The following is a 16,927-nucleotide window of genomic DNA, read 5'->3' on the forward strand; positions in this document are numbered from 1 at the left end:
CCATTAGTGAAATATTTTTTTAAATAACTTTTTTATTTTCATAGTAACTTTGAACATTTTTGGCCAAGACTATGTCTGGTAGCAGCATGAATCGTTCTGGAGGTGGCAAGAGGAAGAAGGTTGTCCTAACACTTAAGGACAAGCTACGTGTTATACAACTTTGTGAACATGGCCGGTCGACCTCAAGTGTTGCCAAGGAATATAATATAGGCACTAGTACTGTTTCTGATATAAGGAAACAAAAAGAGAAACTTATGCAATTCATTTCCACCTGTGAAAGTGAAGGTGCAAGCACTAGCAGAGGTTGTGGTAGAAAAACTATGAAAACTTCGACGCATGTGCAGTTGGATGAGGCTGTGTACAAGTGGTTTGCTCAGCACCGCACAGCTGGCCTGACAATTCGTGGCCAGAAATACAAAATGCTGCAAGCAGATTTGCTGAAAGCCTTGGAATAAAGAATTTCGAAGCGAGTGAAGGGTGGGTTGCAAGGTTCAAGGGTAGGCACAATATTGTGAAGAGGAAAATTGTCGGTGAAAAACTGAGTGCAGATGAAAGCAGTGTAGAACCATTTAAACATAAATTACGAGAATATATTGTGGCAAATAATATTTATTCGTATCAAATTTATAATGCAGATGAAACTGGGTTGTATTGGAGGAGTTTACCAGAAAAAACTCTAGCAATGAGGAGTGAGGGTTGTGTGCCAGGACGTAAGGTTTGCAAGGACAAGCTCTCAGCCATGATGTGTGCGAATGCCGACGGCACAGACAGAATCACGTGTGCAATTGTTGGCAAATCTAAGAAACCAAGAGCCTTGCAACATTGCATGGACAGACTGCCAGTGAAATATTATAACTCAAAAAATGCATGGTTTACACAGGAGATCTTTCTTTCCTGGTTTCATGACGTGTTCTGCAGGGAAGTTCGTGCCTATCAAATTAAGAAACTCAAAATAAGGCCAAGCAAAGTTCGGGCTTTACTGTTGCTTGATAATGCGCCTGCCCACCCCAGAATTGGCAAGTTAACCTCACATGATGGCAAGATAACGTGTATGGCACTTCCTCCTAACACAACCTCTCTCATTCAGCCTATGGATCAGGGAGTTATCTGTGCTACGAAGAGGTTGTACACCAAAAAAATGCTTAACGAAGTTTTGGTGGTTTTGCCTCTTCCGGAAGATATTGAACTCGGTGTGGATAACAGGGCTAAAAAAACCCTTCAGAATTTGAAGAACTATACAATCAAGGAAGCCGTCTATAACTGGGCCAAGGTATGGAGTGAATTAAAGGAATCGACTTTGAAAAATTCCTGGAAAAAACTTCTCACGTCTACGGTCAGAAATGAGGAGGATGAAGAAATGGATTTTGAAGGATTTACAGATGAAATCCATGGAATGTTTAGAAATGCCGGCGAAAACTTAGAAAGACAGGATGTGGTTGATTGGCTTGAACAAGATGCCAATGATGCAGGATATGGTGTGATGAGTGAAGACGAGATTCTACAGTCTGTTACTGGTGAGGTGGACGAAGAGGATGAAGAAGGCAGTGAAGAACCAACACCAATGACCACGAAATACAGTGTACTCATGACGTATGTTGACGGATTAATAAATTTTTCATCAAATTGTGCTCATCCAGAGGTTGGAAACATGTATCCGTACCTTAGGCGAACAAAATAGCTGATCATACAACTGGCCAGTGAACACAGAAGGCAAGCAACACTTGATTCATATATGGTACGAAAATCAAACCTTCAACAAGTGAGGCGGCACACGCAACCCAAGCGCCTTCAACAAGTGAGGCGGCACACGCAACCCAAGTGCCTTCAACCAGTGAGGCATCCTCAGCAGACAGTGAGAACTAACTTTGCCTAATGAACTGTACAGTAATTTTAAGTGTTAATTTTAGTGTTGTGTTACTATAAGTTACGTAAATTGTCAAGAATTTTTAACTTCAAGATGTGTCATCAATCAAGAAGACGAACAACAAAAAGGTAAGTTGAGGTTTCTAGTTGAATATTTAATAATTATATGTGGCATGTCTATTCAAATTGTTATTTGTAGTATAAAAAGTTGGAAATGGTTAGTTTTGGACTCGTAGGTGAAAAAGTACCATTATCCGAAAAACGTGCTAATCCGGCTGGGGGTCCTTCCCATATAGTCCGGATGATCGAGTGGAGACAGTACAGTGTTCCCCAAAAGTGCCAACAGCACCACTGCACTCCACTGGTACTATCCCGCAAGTTCTACCAGATAGGCGGGACCCAAGAGCCAGAGCTCAAATCCTGCAAGCACAGCCAGGAGCCTTACCAGGTGAGTACAGAACCAACCCTACAACCCCCACACCTCACAACATTAAAAAAGGAGGGTCCCCTGAATGACTCCAGCATGGGTTGGACATCCACATGAGGGGGACAGGAAGGGGTGATAAAGGGACAGTCACTGGTGTGCGAACGGTCTCAGTCGTACAAAAATATACCTAAATAAAGACAGGTATATAAACACCGCCGCATCCAGCGCCCGGCCAAAAGACGCCAGACTGCAGAAACTCACCTGGCGAATGGTGGCACGAACTTGACACGACTCAACCGTGCCCAGAAGAACTTGGGAGCACCGCCAGGTGAAGACGCCAGAGCCGGACCCTGCCGGACCCGCAGGAGAACAGGGAGAGGCGAAGGAGGCGGTCCACACCCATGACACAGGGAAAACCGCGGTGTCCTCCCCACAACTGGGAACCAGGACACCCCCAGCGCGAAGGGGCACATACCGCAGCCAGGGAGAACGAGAGGCGAAGCACTGTAGCAAAAAGGGCGCAAAACCCCAGCACTGAAACACCGCCCAGACCAAAACAAACTCCACGGCGCATGCGCATAACACGCTGGCCGAACCGCACACCCTCCCTGCGGGAAGGCGCCAGCAAGGACTACTGCACAAGAAAAGGAGCCAAAAGAGGAAGCAGGAACAATAAAACTGGCCAAAGAAGCAAAGAGCCCAAAAAAGGAACCCAACCGGGCGACAAGTAGCCCAACCGGGCGACAAGTAGCCCAACCGGGTGACAAGTACGAGGAGCCGATAGACGTTCCAATAATGCGGGAAGTAGCGAAAAACCTTCTCGTACCCTCGAGAACACAGAAGCCAACACTAGTCCCGAAGGCACACGAAGGCACAGGCGCACCCGAGATCAGAAGTCAGGCAGAACCCCATCGAACGGGGAAACATGACAAAAACACCGTCCCAAAAAGGGGGGGGAGGAAACATCCACCCACAGGACGGAACCAACCGACTCAAAGGCCAAGGAACCGAGCCCGGGGAGGGGCCGACGTCCAACAGCACGTACGGCGAGTGGGGAGGAAAGACCCCACTCCGCGTAACCACAAGCCCCGCCTAGAGGGGGATAAAAACCCCCACGGGGTCTAACGGGGCCAAGGCCCCCCAAGTCAGCCCCTCCCCAGCCCCGGGAACCTACATGACAGGCCTCGGGGCCGAGCCGTTCCCCCAAAGCCCCGCCGTACCAGAAAACCGGGGCAGCCGTGAAAACACTAAGGAAGGGAGCCCACTGGCAGACTCATACAACACGGCTGGAGGAACAGGCCCAAATGCCCCCGTCACTACTCCGGAAGGGGAATTCCCCGAGACTGCCCGAGTCTCAACACCACCAAAAACCCCGCCCCGAACCTACAGACGGTAAGAAACCGGATGCAGGCAGGAAGGGTGAACCAGGGGAAAGACAAGGGGGCGTGGATGGAACCGAAGCAACCAACACCCCCAAGTCCCAAAACGAACTACAACGGGGCAGCCCCGGGGCTCCCGGGGAGGAAACTACGAGAACGTTGCCACCACCAAGGCTCAAGTGCTGCCCCTGCTGCCCGCACCCGCTTTGTTAGCACAACTGGGTAACCGAGCCACAACGAGCAACCAAACTCGCAGGACTCCGGGTCGAAGGTGTCACCGACCCCACAGGTAGCAGACGGAGGCAAAACAGAGAGTCACCCAGAGACAAAAGGTGAGAGCAACCCTCAAACTCGCTGGAAGCGAGGGGGGGACTCTGGGGTCACATCCATCAGACCCGCGCGCCCCCAGGGGTTTCCCAGGGTCCCGAGCGTTTACTTTAAGAGGACTCGCGCTCAGGTAATCCCAGGCAGGGTACTGCTAACCCGCACCCAAAGCTACCAAACAACTTTCTAAGAGCTGAACCCCCGGGACGTGTACACTCACGGGGACCTAGCAGGGGTACCACCAGAAAATACTCAGAACACAAGGGACACAAGAGGCAAGAACGAAGGCAGACCCCCCCACCAGGTAGATAAACAAAAAGAAAAAGAAAACCCCGCAAGAGGACAGCGTACCCAAGCGGAACAGAGCCGGCCACTATGATTGGTAAAGACAAGCTGCACAGTACCCCGCGCCCCACCAGTGCAAACACTGCCCCTTACTCTAAGGCGAACAAGGGAGACAGAACACCCGAGCACACAAAGAGCGGCCGAAAACCAAGCAGTAAACGGCCAAGCAGGGGCAGGACCCAAGGAACTTGTGGAAGGTGGCCCCAAGCCCCAAGGGCAATACTTACAAGGCACCTACGGAAGGGATCCCTAGGCGCATGCAGCCTGAGTACTGAAGAATCACTCCCGGCTCACGCACCACCTAGAAAACAGACACCACACTCTAGGTACAGTGCTGAAACAACCACTGGAGCCGGAGCACATAACCATTGCCTATAGCATCAGCCGAAGAACTGATGGGTGGATAGCCGGCGTGGGAGGTCTGGGGCTCCCTCTTCCCCCTCCCGGGGAGGGGGGAGCTGCGCAGACAGCAGCGCGGTGACGTATGACGTCATACTATTTTCCTTGTTTTCTGTTGAAGAGTTCTATCCACTAGTTCGGCTTAGGTAGCAATTTTCACCAGAATAGGGGTTTGTTTTGGAATGCTTACCTTTCTGGATGCTTGACCCGGTCGATGGCAGACATAGAATGCTTCCAACCACACGGGGGTTTCTATAGGCCATTGCTCCCCTTGCCTCTCTGAGGGGACCAGGTTCTGGCTGTGGTCCCCGGTAGGCCCTAGAACTCCATACACATGACTGATGCCAAAGTCTGACATTAGCATATCAGCCGGTAAAGCTCCAGGGAACCGACGGGGCTCCCCCCAGAAAAGGGGCGTTGGCAGAGCCTTCGCCAGACGAGGTCTACTCCGCCCGAGCTGTCAGACGGCAGTTGCCACAATTATATTATTACCTAATTATTTCAATGTCTCTGATTGATTTTTTCTTAGTTTTTTTGCAGTAATATTATTCCATACAGTGAATTGTGGTATATTTATATTATAAAATGTGTGAACCATCGCTGTACTCAAAATTATGGTGTGCATATTAGTGTTTCAATTATTATGTTCATAAAACAATAAACAAATAGTTTTGCTGTTGTTACACTATATACACAGGTTATATATAAGTATTTGCATGTTTTGTACACCATAACGAACTACTAAGTTGGTCTTGTGAGTCAAAAAGCAACGAGGAGTGAAACACCAAACACCAGCGAGGCACTCACTCACTGCCACTCCCTCCCTCAACACCACCTCACTTACCCTCATTCACCTCCCACAATACTCTTTTGTATTTATTCACTATACACAGATGTTATATATACGTATTTACATGTTTTGTTCACCATAACTGTACATCTAAGCTTGTATGGTGAGTGAAGGCCATAAGACGTAGCTACTCACACAGTCAGCTGATCGGCGGCTGCCCTCAAGGCCAGACGCACTAATATTTGTCATCCAACAATATTGTTTGTGGTGTTATTACGCTATATACACACATTATATATAAGTATCTACCTGTTTTATTCACTATACCTGAACAAATAAGCTGGTATGGTGCCCAAAGACCATAGTGGCCATCCGTAAACACCATGCCAAGTCGTGCAGACGATGCTCCTCCCTCACCAAAATGGCGGCTCCCAACCTACTCCTCTCGCTGTTATCTCACACTATACACACGTTATATATAAGTATCTACATTTGTGTTCACCCTGGCGAACCACTAAGCTGGTATGGTGAGTGCAGTCAATAAATGGTGGCGACACACAGTCAGAAGACGACGCCACAACCCTCCCTCCCACAGCCTTACTCCTCCCTCCATGGAGCACAGCGCTAAATATCACCACAATCCTGCTATTATCAGAATCCTGGTCAGTTTTATCACAGTCAGGGGGCTTCAGTAATACTATCACTGCTAAATAATAGCAGTATCATTTATATTATGGTATTTGTAGGCGATGCTGTGGTCACAAGCTGAACAGCGATGCTGTGAGCTCGTGCTGCGTGCGCCAGCTTTGGTGGCTTGCTCAATACTGACGCTGTAACACCCAAGAATGTTGGCCTGGATTTTTTTTCTAGGTGGCATCTGGCAACTATCGGTCGTGGCTGTACTATAGCTGCCCCTATCCCAGGCGGGGCGTTTAAATTAGAGCGCTAGACACAAAATCATATATAAATGATGTGCGCGGTTTCAGTTTTGTCAATAATATTATTTATACATGATATGCGCGGTTTGAGGCTTAAGTAAATAAACACTGATGAACATGAAATATGAGAAAAGGTGATGAACCCTGCCTGATGGGAGCATTTACTATCACCAAGTTCACCTAGTAATAAGTATAGATGGATATGTATAGCTAGGGTACACCCCCTATTTTTAATTTATTTTGTTTGGTTTTATTTTGAAATTAAATCTGGGTGCGACAAAATAAAAATATGCTGCACAAATGATGTTAGGTAAGGCGAAAGGTAAAAACTTCAAAACTTTTCTCATTGAAACCTAAAGCTATAATTATGACTATATGGACTATTAAAAAAGAGAGAAGGAAGTAGGGGTCCAAGACCTCTTCCTGTTACACAACTTGGGTGTGGAACAAGTAATTATCAAAAGAAGGTACCATGCCGGGAAGGCTATGTAGCAGTAAGGCCGCGAGGTGAGGCAGCTACTTATTTGAGGAATGCTTATTTTATTTACCTTATAAGCTGAGGCAGTTTATTTTATTTGAGGAATACTCAGCTGATTCCTTTACATTTAGCATGGAACAAATTTGTGTCCAAGACCTCTTCCTGTTACACAATTTGGCTGTGTGTAACCAAACTAGAAGTGCTCTACAAATCAAGGGACCCAGAATGTGGAATGACCTCCCGAATCATGTCAATGGCTGTACCTCTCTCAACCAATTTAGGAGTAAAACCAAGTACTACCTAATTAACTCCATGTAACTTACCTTACCCCCTAAATGTGAACCCATGTCTTGCTATTTTTTGAACAATGCTGTTTGTTCACCAACGTGTACAATTGCTGATTTCTACTATGTTCCCCCCCCCTTTTCTTTATTTTTTATTCCTTCTTTCAACACAATTTATACCTAATTCCAATTACTATAGTTTTAGTTTAAGTGTTTTTTCCCCCCACACCTTGCCCGAAATGCTATGAGTATTAGTGGCTTTAGATATTGTATGTACTTGCTCTGTCTATAAATCCAACATCATGTTTGTAAATCAACTATGTATGTACTTTTCCTGAATAAAATTTATTTATTATTTATTTATTAATCAATAAGTAAGTATTAAAAGAAGGTACCAAGCTGGGAAGGCTATGTAGCACCATTTTGTGTAACAATAAACCAAATTTTCTTTAACAAACAATGCACCTGTGTGGTAAAACAAATTCTGTCAGCTGTAAAAATATTGATGCAGTTATTTAAATAAAAAATATAATGAAAGAAATGTTACTGGTTTATTTTTATCCTATCTTTTTGTACTGTACAGTATACCCAAGGAAGTGAAAAATTGAGACATAATGCACAATTTAATGAATGATTCAAAAGAAATATAACTATTACATATCAACATGAGATCTTAATGATCCATGGTTAACATGATTTAATAAGGATAATACTTGCAATAATAAAAACTATAATTTAAAATCTTTATTACTGATTTTTTTATTACGAAGCTTAGGTATACACAACAATGTGCTGCTCCCCTATTCATATGGAAGATTACAGTGTAGATAAAAAACTAGCTATAAGTTCATCTAATACTCCCATCTCACAGGATGGATAGGCATACATGGGTAATGCCAAAGTCTGACATTAGCATATCAGCCTGGTATAGCTCCGGGGAGCCGACGGGGCTCCCCCCAGAAAACAAATCAACTCTAACTAAACAACAATTTCATGATTTTCACAAGAGGTAAGCATTGAATCATGGGAACATTATATCATAGCTACTCTTGCCAGTTTCTACAAGACTCCTCTCAAACAATGTATTTTTTTTAACATGCTTAGGTATATACAGCAATGTGCTGCTTCCCTATTCTGTATGAAGGACCACACAATATAGATCAAAAACCAGCTACAAGCTCATCCAACATCCCCACCTCACAGGACGGCCAGTCATACATGGAATCAGGAGAGAACAAAATACTTAAGGCTGATCTATTAGCCTCCACTGGCAAAATCTGGGTGCAGCACAAGAAAATCTTCCAATATTCCTGAGTGGATGTAGTAATTACAGAGCTCAAAGTACCTCACACCATTTGGTATGAAGTCACTAATAACAGGGCAATCACAGATATAGTGTTGGAGAGTATGTCATCTCAAGTCGGGACACGCCAGACACTGCCCCAGTGTCTGGCGTGTCCCTAGTGGTACGCGTCGTGCCGCTTTAGCTAGCTTCCTCCCTTGCCGGGCCAGAGGGCCTAGCTGCTTCTCACTTGGGCGCCAAGCCGTGAGGTCCTTCCTTGCCCTCCGTGGCACCCTAGCGTGCGCCCCTGTGGCACGCCTGTGTTTGGCTTTCTCCCGCCGGCGGGTTGGCAACGCTCTGTTTGGTGGTGCCACACACGTGGCCCGGGCCCTCGTGACTTTCAAGTCTTATGGGGTGGGCCCTTTGGGCCCTGGCCCGCCTCTCCCTCGGCGGCTTCAGGGTGCTGGCACTCCTTTCAAGGTGCCCCTCGGGGCCCCCTTGGCGCTACTTTGGACGGGGCCACTTCAGTTTATTATGCCCAGGCTGCGGCCACTTCAGTTCTTATGCCCCAGGCTGGGGCCACTTCAGTTTTTATGCCCCAGGCTGGTGCCCCTTTAGTTCCTATGCCCCAGGCTGGGGCCATTTCAGTTCTTATGCCCCAGGGTGGAGGCCACTTCAGTTTTTATGCCCAGGCTAGGGACACTTCGGTTCCTATGCCCCAGGCTGGGGCCACTTCAGTTTCTTATGCCCCAGGACAGGGCCACTTCAGTTTATTATGACCCAGGGCAGGGCCACTCCCATTTTATGCCCCACGCTTCAGTTCTGCCACTGGCTGGGACCACTTCAGTTTATATGCCCCAGGCTGGGGCCACTTCAGTTTACTGTGGTCCAGGGTGGGGCCACTTCAGTTTAACGTGGCCCAGGTCGAGGCCACTTCAGTTCTATGCCCAGGACGGGGCCAGTTTTGTATATTATGAACCAGGGTAAGGCCACTTCAGTTGTTACGCCCCAGGACGGGGCCACTGCCGATTATGCCCCAGCAGGCTGGGGCCCCTTCAGTTCTATGCCCTTGCCTAGGCCAACTTCGGTTCCTACGCCCTTGGCTGGGCCACCAGTTCCCTGTGTGTCCGGAAGAAACTGCGGCCTCCCAGGCTACTGGTTTATCCAGACGTTTCGTCTGCCATGCTCCGGCTGAAGTTGTTCCTGATGTTCCAGTTGATGCGGTACCAACTGTTAACGTCCATGCTACTGCGTTCCAGCTATCGAGGTTCCTGCCGTGGACGTTCCTGCTCCTGTTCCAGCTGCTGACATTCCAGCCCCTGAAGTTCCAGCAGGCGGGGTTCCAGCTGAAGCGTTCCTGCTGTCGTGCCTATTATTATCACTCCTTTTCAGTTTATTGTATTTGATTGCATTTTATTTTCAGCTTCATGTATTCATCCTGTTCTCTAACGAGTTATATTCCAGCCTTATTTTGAGCATAAATTGTTTTGCAGTTGCCTTTCCTTACTACGGCAGTTTCCTCGTTGGCCTGTTGCCGCTAATTTTGTATCTTCAGCAGCTGCTGAGGTGCCGGCTGCTGACGTTCTAGCTGTCGCTGTCCCAGCCATCGATGTTACAGCTGTTGCTGTTACAGCGTTGTTATTCCAGCTGCTGACGTGCTAGCTGCTGATATTCTCGCCCCTTTTGGCAAGGGAAAGCTTCAGCTTTAGCTTCAGTTCGTTCCCGGCGTTCCCTTAACGCTAGCTCCCAGGTTCTAATGGCCTCTAATAGTCTTGCAGTTGGACTTCTACTTACCACTGAAGATTTCCCTGGTAGCCTGTTGCCGCTATTTATTTATCTTCAGTAGATGTTGATGCTCCAGTTGCCAATGTCCAGCTGCAGGTGTTCCAGCTGCGGTGTACAGCTGCTGATGTTCCGGGGCAGGATTTTGCAGTTTACATTTGGCAACGGTTGTTTATATTAATCCCTTATTTTGCCGCTTTTTGCCATTGGTGTTTGTGTTATACATGCTACGTTAATGTTGGTTTAATGTTAAGGTTAAGGTTTCCCGGCCCCAGTGTGGGACGTTTCCTTATTTATATTTATACAGTGATTTCTGTGTTGTGCTTGACCTTACTCTTGTCATTTCCCGTTTGGACCTGTTCGGCGATGTTTTAAATTTATTATTTAACAAATTCAATGTTTCACGTCTTGGATTTATAATTTAATGACAGTCTCCAGTGCTGCTAAATTTTACGTGGTATTGTTAATACTGTCATATCATTACGGTTAATGTCCAGTTTCTTTATTATGAGCGCAATTATCATGCGACATTGGCCTTTCCAGCCTAAGCTTTGTGCTGTATTAACTTTGCAATTTTGTAGTATTGGTTTATTACACAATTTTTGTTTAATTTTGACTATTCTTAATTGACAGCTTATTCCAGTCTTATTTTGAGCACAATTGCTGACAGTTGGACATACTACTTCTGCTGTGGTTCTCCTAGTGCACCGTTGATGTTATTTGCTATATTCATATATTTAATTCTAACTCATATTTCTTGTCTTGCCTTGTGAACTTGCAGCCTTCGCCTATTTTCTTTACCTTACACTTTCCTGGTTGATGGGGTTCTGGGAGTTCTTCTACTCCCCAAGCCCGGCCCGAGGCCAGGCTTGACTTGTGACAGTCTGGTCCACCAGGCTGTTGCTTGGAGCGGCCCGCAGGCCCACATACCCACCACAGCCCGGTTGGTCCGGCACTCCTTGAAGGAAACAATCTAGTTTCCTCTTGAAGATGTCCACGGTTGTTCCCGTAATATTTCTGATGCTCGCTGATAGGACGTTGAACAACCGTGGACCTCTGATGTTCACACTGTGTTCTCTGATTGTGCCCATGGCACCTCTGCTTCTCACTGGTTCTATTCTGCATTTTCTTCCATGTCGATCACTCCAGTACGTTGTTATTTTACTGTGCAGATTTGGGACCTGTCACTCTAGTATTTTCCATGTGTATATTATTTGGTATCTCTCTCGTCTCCTTTCTAGTGAGTACATTTGGAGAGCTTTGAGACGATCCCAATAATTTAGGTGCTTTATCTCGTCTATGCGTGCCGTATATGTTCTCTGTATTCCCTCAATTTCAGCAATCTCTCCTGCTCTGAAGGGGGAAGTGAGTACTGAGCAGTACTCAAGACAAGACAACACAAGTGATTTGAAGAGTACAACCATTGTGATGGGATCTCTGGACTTGAAGGTTCTCGAAATCCATCCTATCATTTTTCTGGCTGATGCAATACTTGCTTGGTTATGCTCCCTAAACGTTAGGTCGTCGGACATGATTATTCCCAAATCCATGACATGCTGTTTTCCTACTATGGGCAGATTCGATTGTGTTTTGTACCCTGTATTATGTTTAAGATCCTCATTTTTGCCGTATCTGAGTACCCAGAATTTATAACCGTTAAACATCATGTTATTTTCTGCTGCCCAATCGAAAACTTTGTTAATATGTTTTTAGTTTATCAATGTCTTCTGAGTTGAACTTTAGCAGCCTTTTTTCTAGACCTTTCCTCCAGTTTATCCAGGTCTTCCTGTAGTAGTGAATGTCTGCGATCACCAGCAAGGTGACTTAGTGTTGACTAAAAGACGACTTCTTGATGCCTGCACGATGCCTTCTTGTTGGCGCCTTCCTGTTCCAGGATGATTACAAGATGATCTCCAGTTGGCGTCAGGACGACTTCAGGACGAATCCCAGACGACTCCTAGCTGCTTTTCATGTTGACTGGTGGCAATATATTATTTATTACATTATGTTATATATTTATTTAAGTTCTTTTCTATTCACTTCGGGTTTTTGGTTTCTTCCCTTCACCCCCCCCCCTCCCTCTGCTAGTATTTGTAATTATTGAGTTTATTCTGTTTTTTTTCTGCTACTATATTATTGTTTTAAGCCTACTTTGCTTATGGTCTTTGGTTTCACTGGCAGATTTGGCTGAGTTATTCTCCACTTAGGAGAAGGACAATATTAGAACAATATCCAACTCTGTACCTTTTTGATATTCCAAGAGTACGACTTAATCAAACTAGAAATGCTCTACAAATCATGGGACCCAGAATGTGGAATGGCCTTCCCAATCATGTTAACCCTTAAATGGCGCATGGCTATATACCATTTGACACCCACAGGCGCATACAAAAAAAAAAAAACTTTTTTGCTTCCTAACCTGTTAATTTGTCTTCACTGATCATGGGAAAAATAATAATAAAATCGTAAGTGGCATATATTGCCTGCTATAGGGCGGGGAAGTTTGGCAAAAAAACAGGCGTTGACTCAGTGTGCGTCCCAGATGGTCTGTTGCTCCCCAGCTGTCAGGCCGGAGTTGCGACAAAGAGATAATTACTTAATTATTTCAATGTCTCTGGTTGATTTTTCGTAGTTTTTTTTGCTGTAATATTATTCAATAGTGTGTAGTGTGATATATTTATATAATAAAATGAGTAAATCATCGCTGTACTCAAAAATATGGTGCGCATATTGTTGATTCAATTATTATGTTCATCAAGCAGTGAACAAATACTTTGTCGGTTATTACATTATATACACAGGTTATATATAAGTATCTGCATGTTTTGTTCACCATAACGAACCACTAAGTTGGCATGCTGAGTGGCAGTGCCAGTGGCAGCCCGCCACTGGCTGCTACTTCCTCACTCCCTCAAGTCACCTGACTCACCCACATTCTCCTCCCACAATACTTTTTTTGCTTTTATTCACTATTAACAGACACTATATATAAATATCTACATTCGTGTTCACCATAACGAACCAATAAGTTGGTATGTTGAGTGGCAGTGGCAGCCCGCCACTGGCTGCCTCTCCCTCCCTCCCTCCCTCCCTCACCTGACGTGCCACCATTCTCCTCCCACCATACTGTTTTTGCTTTTATATACAGACGTTATATATAGGTATTTATATGTTTTGTTCACCATAACTGTACATCTAAGCTTGTATGGTGAGTAAAGGCCATAAGACGTAGCTACTCACACAGTCAGCTGATGGCTGCCGCCCTCAAGGCCAGACGCACTAATATTTCTCCTCCAACAATACTGTTTGTGGTGTTATTGCGCTATATACACACATTATATATAAGTATCTACCAGTTTTATTTGCCATACTTGTACAAGTAAACTGGTATGGTGCCCAAAGACCATAGTGGTCACCAGTAAACAACATGATAAATCGTGCAGACGACGCCACCTCCCTCACCAAAATGGCGGTTCCCAACCTATTCCTATTGCTGTTTATAACCTCTATACACTCGTTATACATAAGTATCTACGTTTGTGTTCACCATAGCAAACCATTAAGCTGGTATGGTGAGTGCAGTCAATAAAAGGTGGCCACACACAGTCAGAAGACGACGCCAGAACCCTCCCCTCCCACAGCATTACTCCTCCCTCCATGGAGCACAGCGCTAAATATCACCACAATCCTGCTATTATCAGAACCCTGGTCAATTTTATCACAGTCAGGGGTCTTCTGTAATAATATCGCTACATAATAGCATGAACAAGTATATAATGGCATTTTTAGGCGATGCTGTGGTCACAAGCTGAACAGCAGTGCTGTGAGCTCATGCTGCGTGCATCAGGCTTGGTAGCTCACTCAATACTGAGGCCTCTAACACCCGGGAATTTGGCCCACGATTTTTAAAAAAAAATGGCATCTGTTTACAGGAACCCTGATGAAGGTGTGGTGAACCCCGTGTGTTCACGGGCCGTTTAAATCTTGCGTAGTACTCCAAAGCATCATATGAAGCGATGCACAATTTACTGCAAGTCGGTCAAAGCATCATATGATGCGATGCGCAGCTTAAGGGTTAAAGACTGTACCTCTCTCAACCAGTTTAAGATAAAAACTAAGCACTACCTAATTAACTCCCTGTAACCTACCTTACCCCTATAATGTCAACCCATGTCTGATATTTTTAAACAATGCTGCTTGTCGACCAAATTATATTTTGCTGTTTTCCTGCCATGTTCCCCTCGTTTTTAATTTTATATTTTCTCAACACATTTTACACTTTAATCTCAATTAGTATAATGTTTTAGTCTTTAGTGTTTTTCCTGCCTGAAACGCTTTGCATAATAGTGGCTTTAGGCATTGTATGTACTAGCTCTATCTATAAATTCATCAATATCTGTATCACCCCTTGCTATTGATGTTAGTTATAGTCACTTTTTGGTGTTATTGATCTCATGTCAATTCCCCTTTCAGCTTCCGGCCTCGCATAACGCCATTAATGTTGTTATTATTGTATCATACTACTACTAATTAAGTTCTTTATTATTCGGTCCGGGTTTTAGTTGCCTTACTTCTACCCTCCCTCTGCTTTATTTGTTATTATCGTTTTCTCTGGATCACGGCTCTGTTATTGTTTATGCTTATTTAGCATAACGGTCTTTGGTCTTTACGGTAATGAGTGCTATGCTGGCGGCATTAGTTCTCAAACTATATTATTACTTTCCCTTTCTTTACCGACTTGCCTCCCCTTTCGTGAGGCACTTTTTGCAGTCCTGCCTTTTCCTTAGTCAAAGGCATCCGTAGTCACGGGCCTAAGCTGAGCACATCAGTCATGCCCCTCGGACAGCCCTGTCCTAGGCCCCTTAGCTGGAACCCCAGTGGAGCCTTAAGCTGAATGGGCCCGCCCTGTTAGTGGGCTAACGGTCCTGCGACCTAGTACTTTGGAAGGAGTATTTGCACTTAACCTTATCCTTCTAGTGCTTATTTCTAGTATAAAGGACAATTTGAAATGTAGTCTCAAAGAGGGAATCAAAACTGAGCCACATACAGAAACTATTTGGATAGAATTGAACGAAAAAGCAAATATTATTATAATAGGAGTTATATATAGGCCACCAAATTTAGACAGAATGGAAGCAAAGCATCTATGGGATGAAATATCTAGAGCATCTAGATCTAACAGTATTTATGTCATGGGTGATTTTAATTTTAGTGGAATAAGCTAAAGTAAATAAATAAAATAAAGCCTATTGGTCCATATTTCTTGATGCTTCTATATTGGAGCGGAGTCTTGAGGTGGGTAGAATATAGTTGTGCATTAATTGGCTGTTGATTGCTGGTGTTGACTTCTTGATGTGTAGAGCCTCGCAGACGTCAAGCCGCCTGCTATCGCTGTATCTATCGATGATTTCTGTGTTGTTTACTAGGATTTCTCTGGCGATGGTTTGGTTGTGGGAAGAGATTATATGTTCCTTAATGGAGCCCAGTTGCTTATGCATCGTTAAACGCCTAGAAAGAGATGTTGTTGTCTTGCCTATATACTGGGTTTTTTGGAGCTTACAGTCCCCAAGAGGGCATTTGAAGGCATAGACGACGTTGGTCTCTTTTAAAGCGTTCTGCTTTGTGTCTGGAGAGTTTCTCATGAGTAGGCTGGCCGTTTTTCTGGTTTTATAGTAAATCGTCAGTTGTATCCTCTGATTTTTGTCTGTAGGGATAACGTTTCTATTAACAATATCTTTCAGGACCCTTTCCTCTGTTTTATGAGCTGTGGAAAAGAAGTTCCTGTAAAATAGTCTAATAGGGGGTATAGGTGTTGTGTTAGTTGTCTCTTCAGAGGTTGCATGGCGTTTCACTTTCCTTCTTATGATGTCTTCGACGAAACCATTGGAGAAGCCGTTGTTGACTAGGACCTGCCTTACCCTACAGAGTTCTTTGTCGACTTGCTTCCATTCTGAGCTGTGGCTGAGAGCACGGTCGACATATGCGTTAACAACACTCCTCTTGTACCTGTCTGGGCAGTCGCTGTTGGCATTTAGGCACATTCCTATGTTCGTTTCCTTAGTGTAGACTGCAGTGTGGAAACCTCCACTCTTTTCCATGACTGTTACATCTAGAAAGGGCAGCTTCCCATCCTTTTCCATCTCGTAAGTGAAACGCAGCACGGAACTCTGCTCAAATGCCTCCTTCAGCTCCTGCAGATGCCTGACATCAGGTACCTGTGTAAAAATGTCATCAACATACCTGCAGTATATGGCCGGTTTCAAGTTATTTTCGACTAAGACTTTTTGCTCAATGGTACCCATGTAGAAGTTTGCAAACAGGACACCTAGGGGAGGCCGGATGGGCACATGTATAAGCAAGTAGATGGGGTCGCCATGGGTTCTCCTCTAGGTGTCCTGTGTATATATATATATATATATATATATATATATATATATATATATATATGTCGTACCTAGTAGCCAGAACGCACTTCTCGGCCTACTATTCAAGGCCCGATTTGCCTAATAAGCCAAGTTTTCCTGAATTAATATATTTTCTCTAATTTTTTTCTTATGAACTGATAAAACTACCCATTTCATTATGTATGAGGTCATTTTTTTTTATTGGAGTTAAAATTAACATAGATATATGACC

The 16,927-nt window shown here is 44.7% G+C and overlaps 1 protein-coding gene across 1 annotated transcript; it reads left to right on the top strand.

Annotated features, from left to right (window-relative positions):
* Positions 1 to 682: 682 nt before the first annotated feature.
* On the top strand, positions 683 to 10,171 carry LOC138364047 (tigger transposable element-derived protein 7-like). The gene is made up of 3 exons (XM_069323475.1): positions 683 to 1,514; positions 9,769 to 9,874; positions 10,003 to 10,171. Exons 1-3 carry the CDS (start codon positions 683 to 685, stop codon positions 10,169 to 10,171), a joined length of 1,107 nt encoding a protein of 368 aa, XP_069179576.1.
* Positions 10,172 to 16,927: the final 6,756 nt, after the last annotated feature.

This window comes from Procambarus clarkii, chromosome 12, assembly GCF_040958095.1.
Source record: "Procambarus clarkii isolate CNS0578487 chromosome 12, FALCON_Pclarkii_2.0, whole genome shotgun sequence".
In the NCBI taxonomy this organism is placed as follows: domain Eukaryota; kingdom Metazoa; phylum Arthropoda; class Malacostraca; order Decapoda; family Cambaridae; genus Procambarus; species Procambarus clarkii.

What these genes read in the sequence shown, in the direction of transcription:
- LOC138364047 (XM_069323475.1), top strand. Translation starts at nt 683, where the DNA reads ATGAGGAGTGAGGGTTGTGTGCCAGGACGTAAGGTTTGCAAGGACAAG. An exon ending in GATTCTACAGTCTGTTACTG is followed by an intron (nt 1,515 to 9,768) that starts GTGAGGTGGACG and finishes ACTGCGTTCCAG; the next exon opens with CTATCGAGGTTCCTGCCGTG. An exon ending in GCTGAAGCGTTCCTGCTGTC is followed by an intron (nt 9,875 to 10,002) that starts GTGCCTATTATT and finishes ATTGTTTTGCAG; the next exon opens with TTGCCTTTCCTTACTACGGC.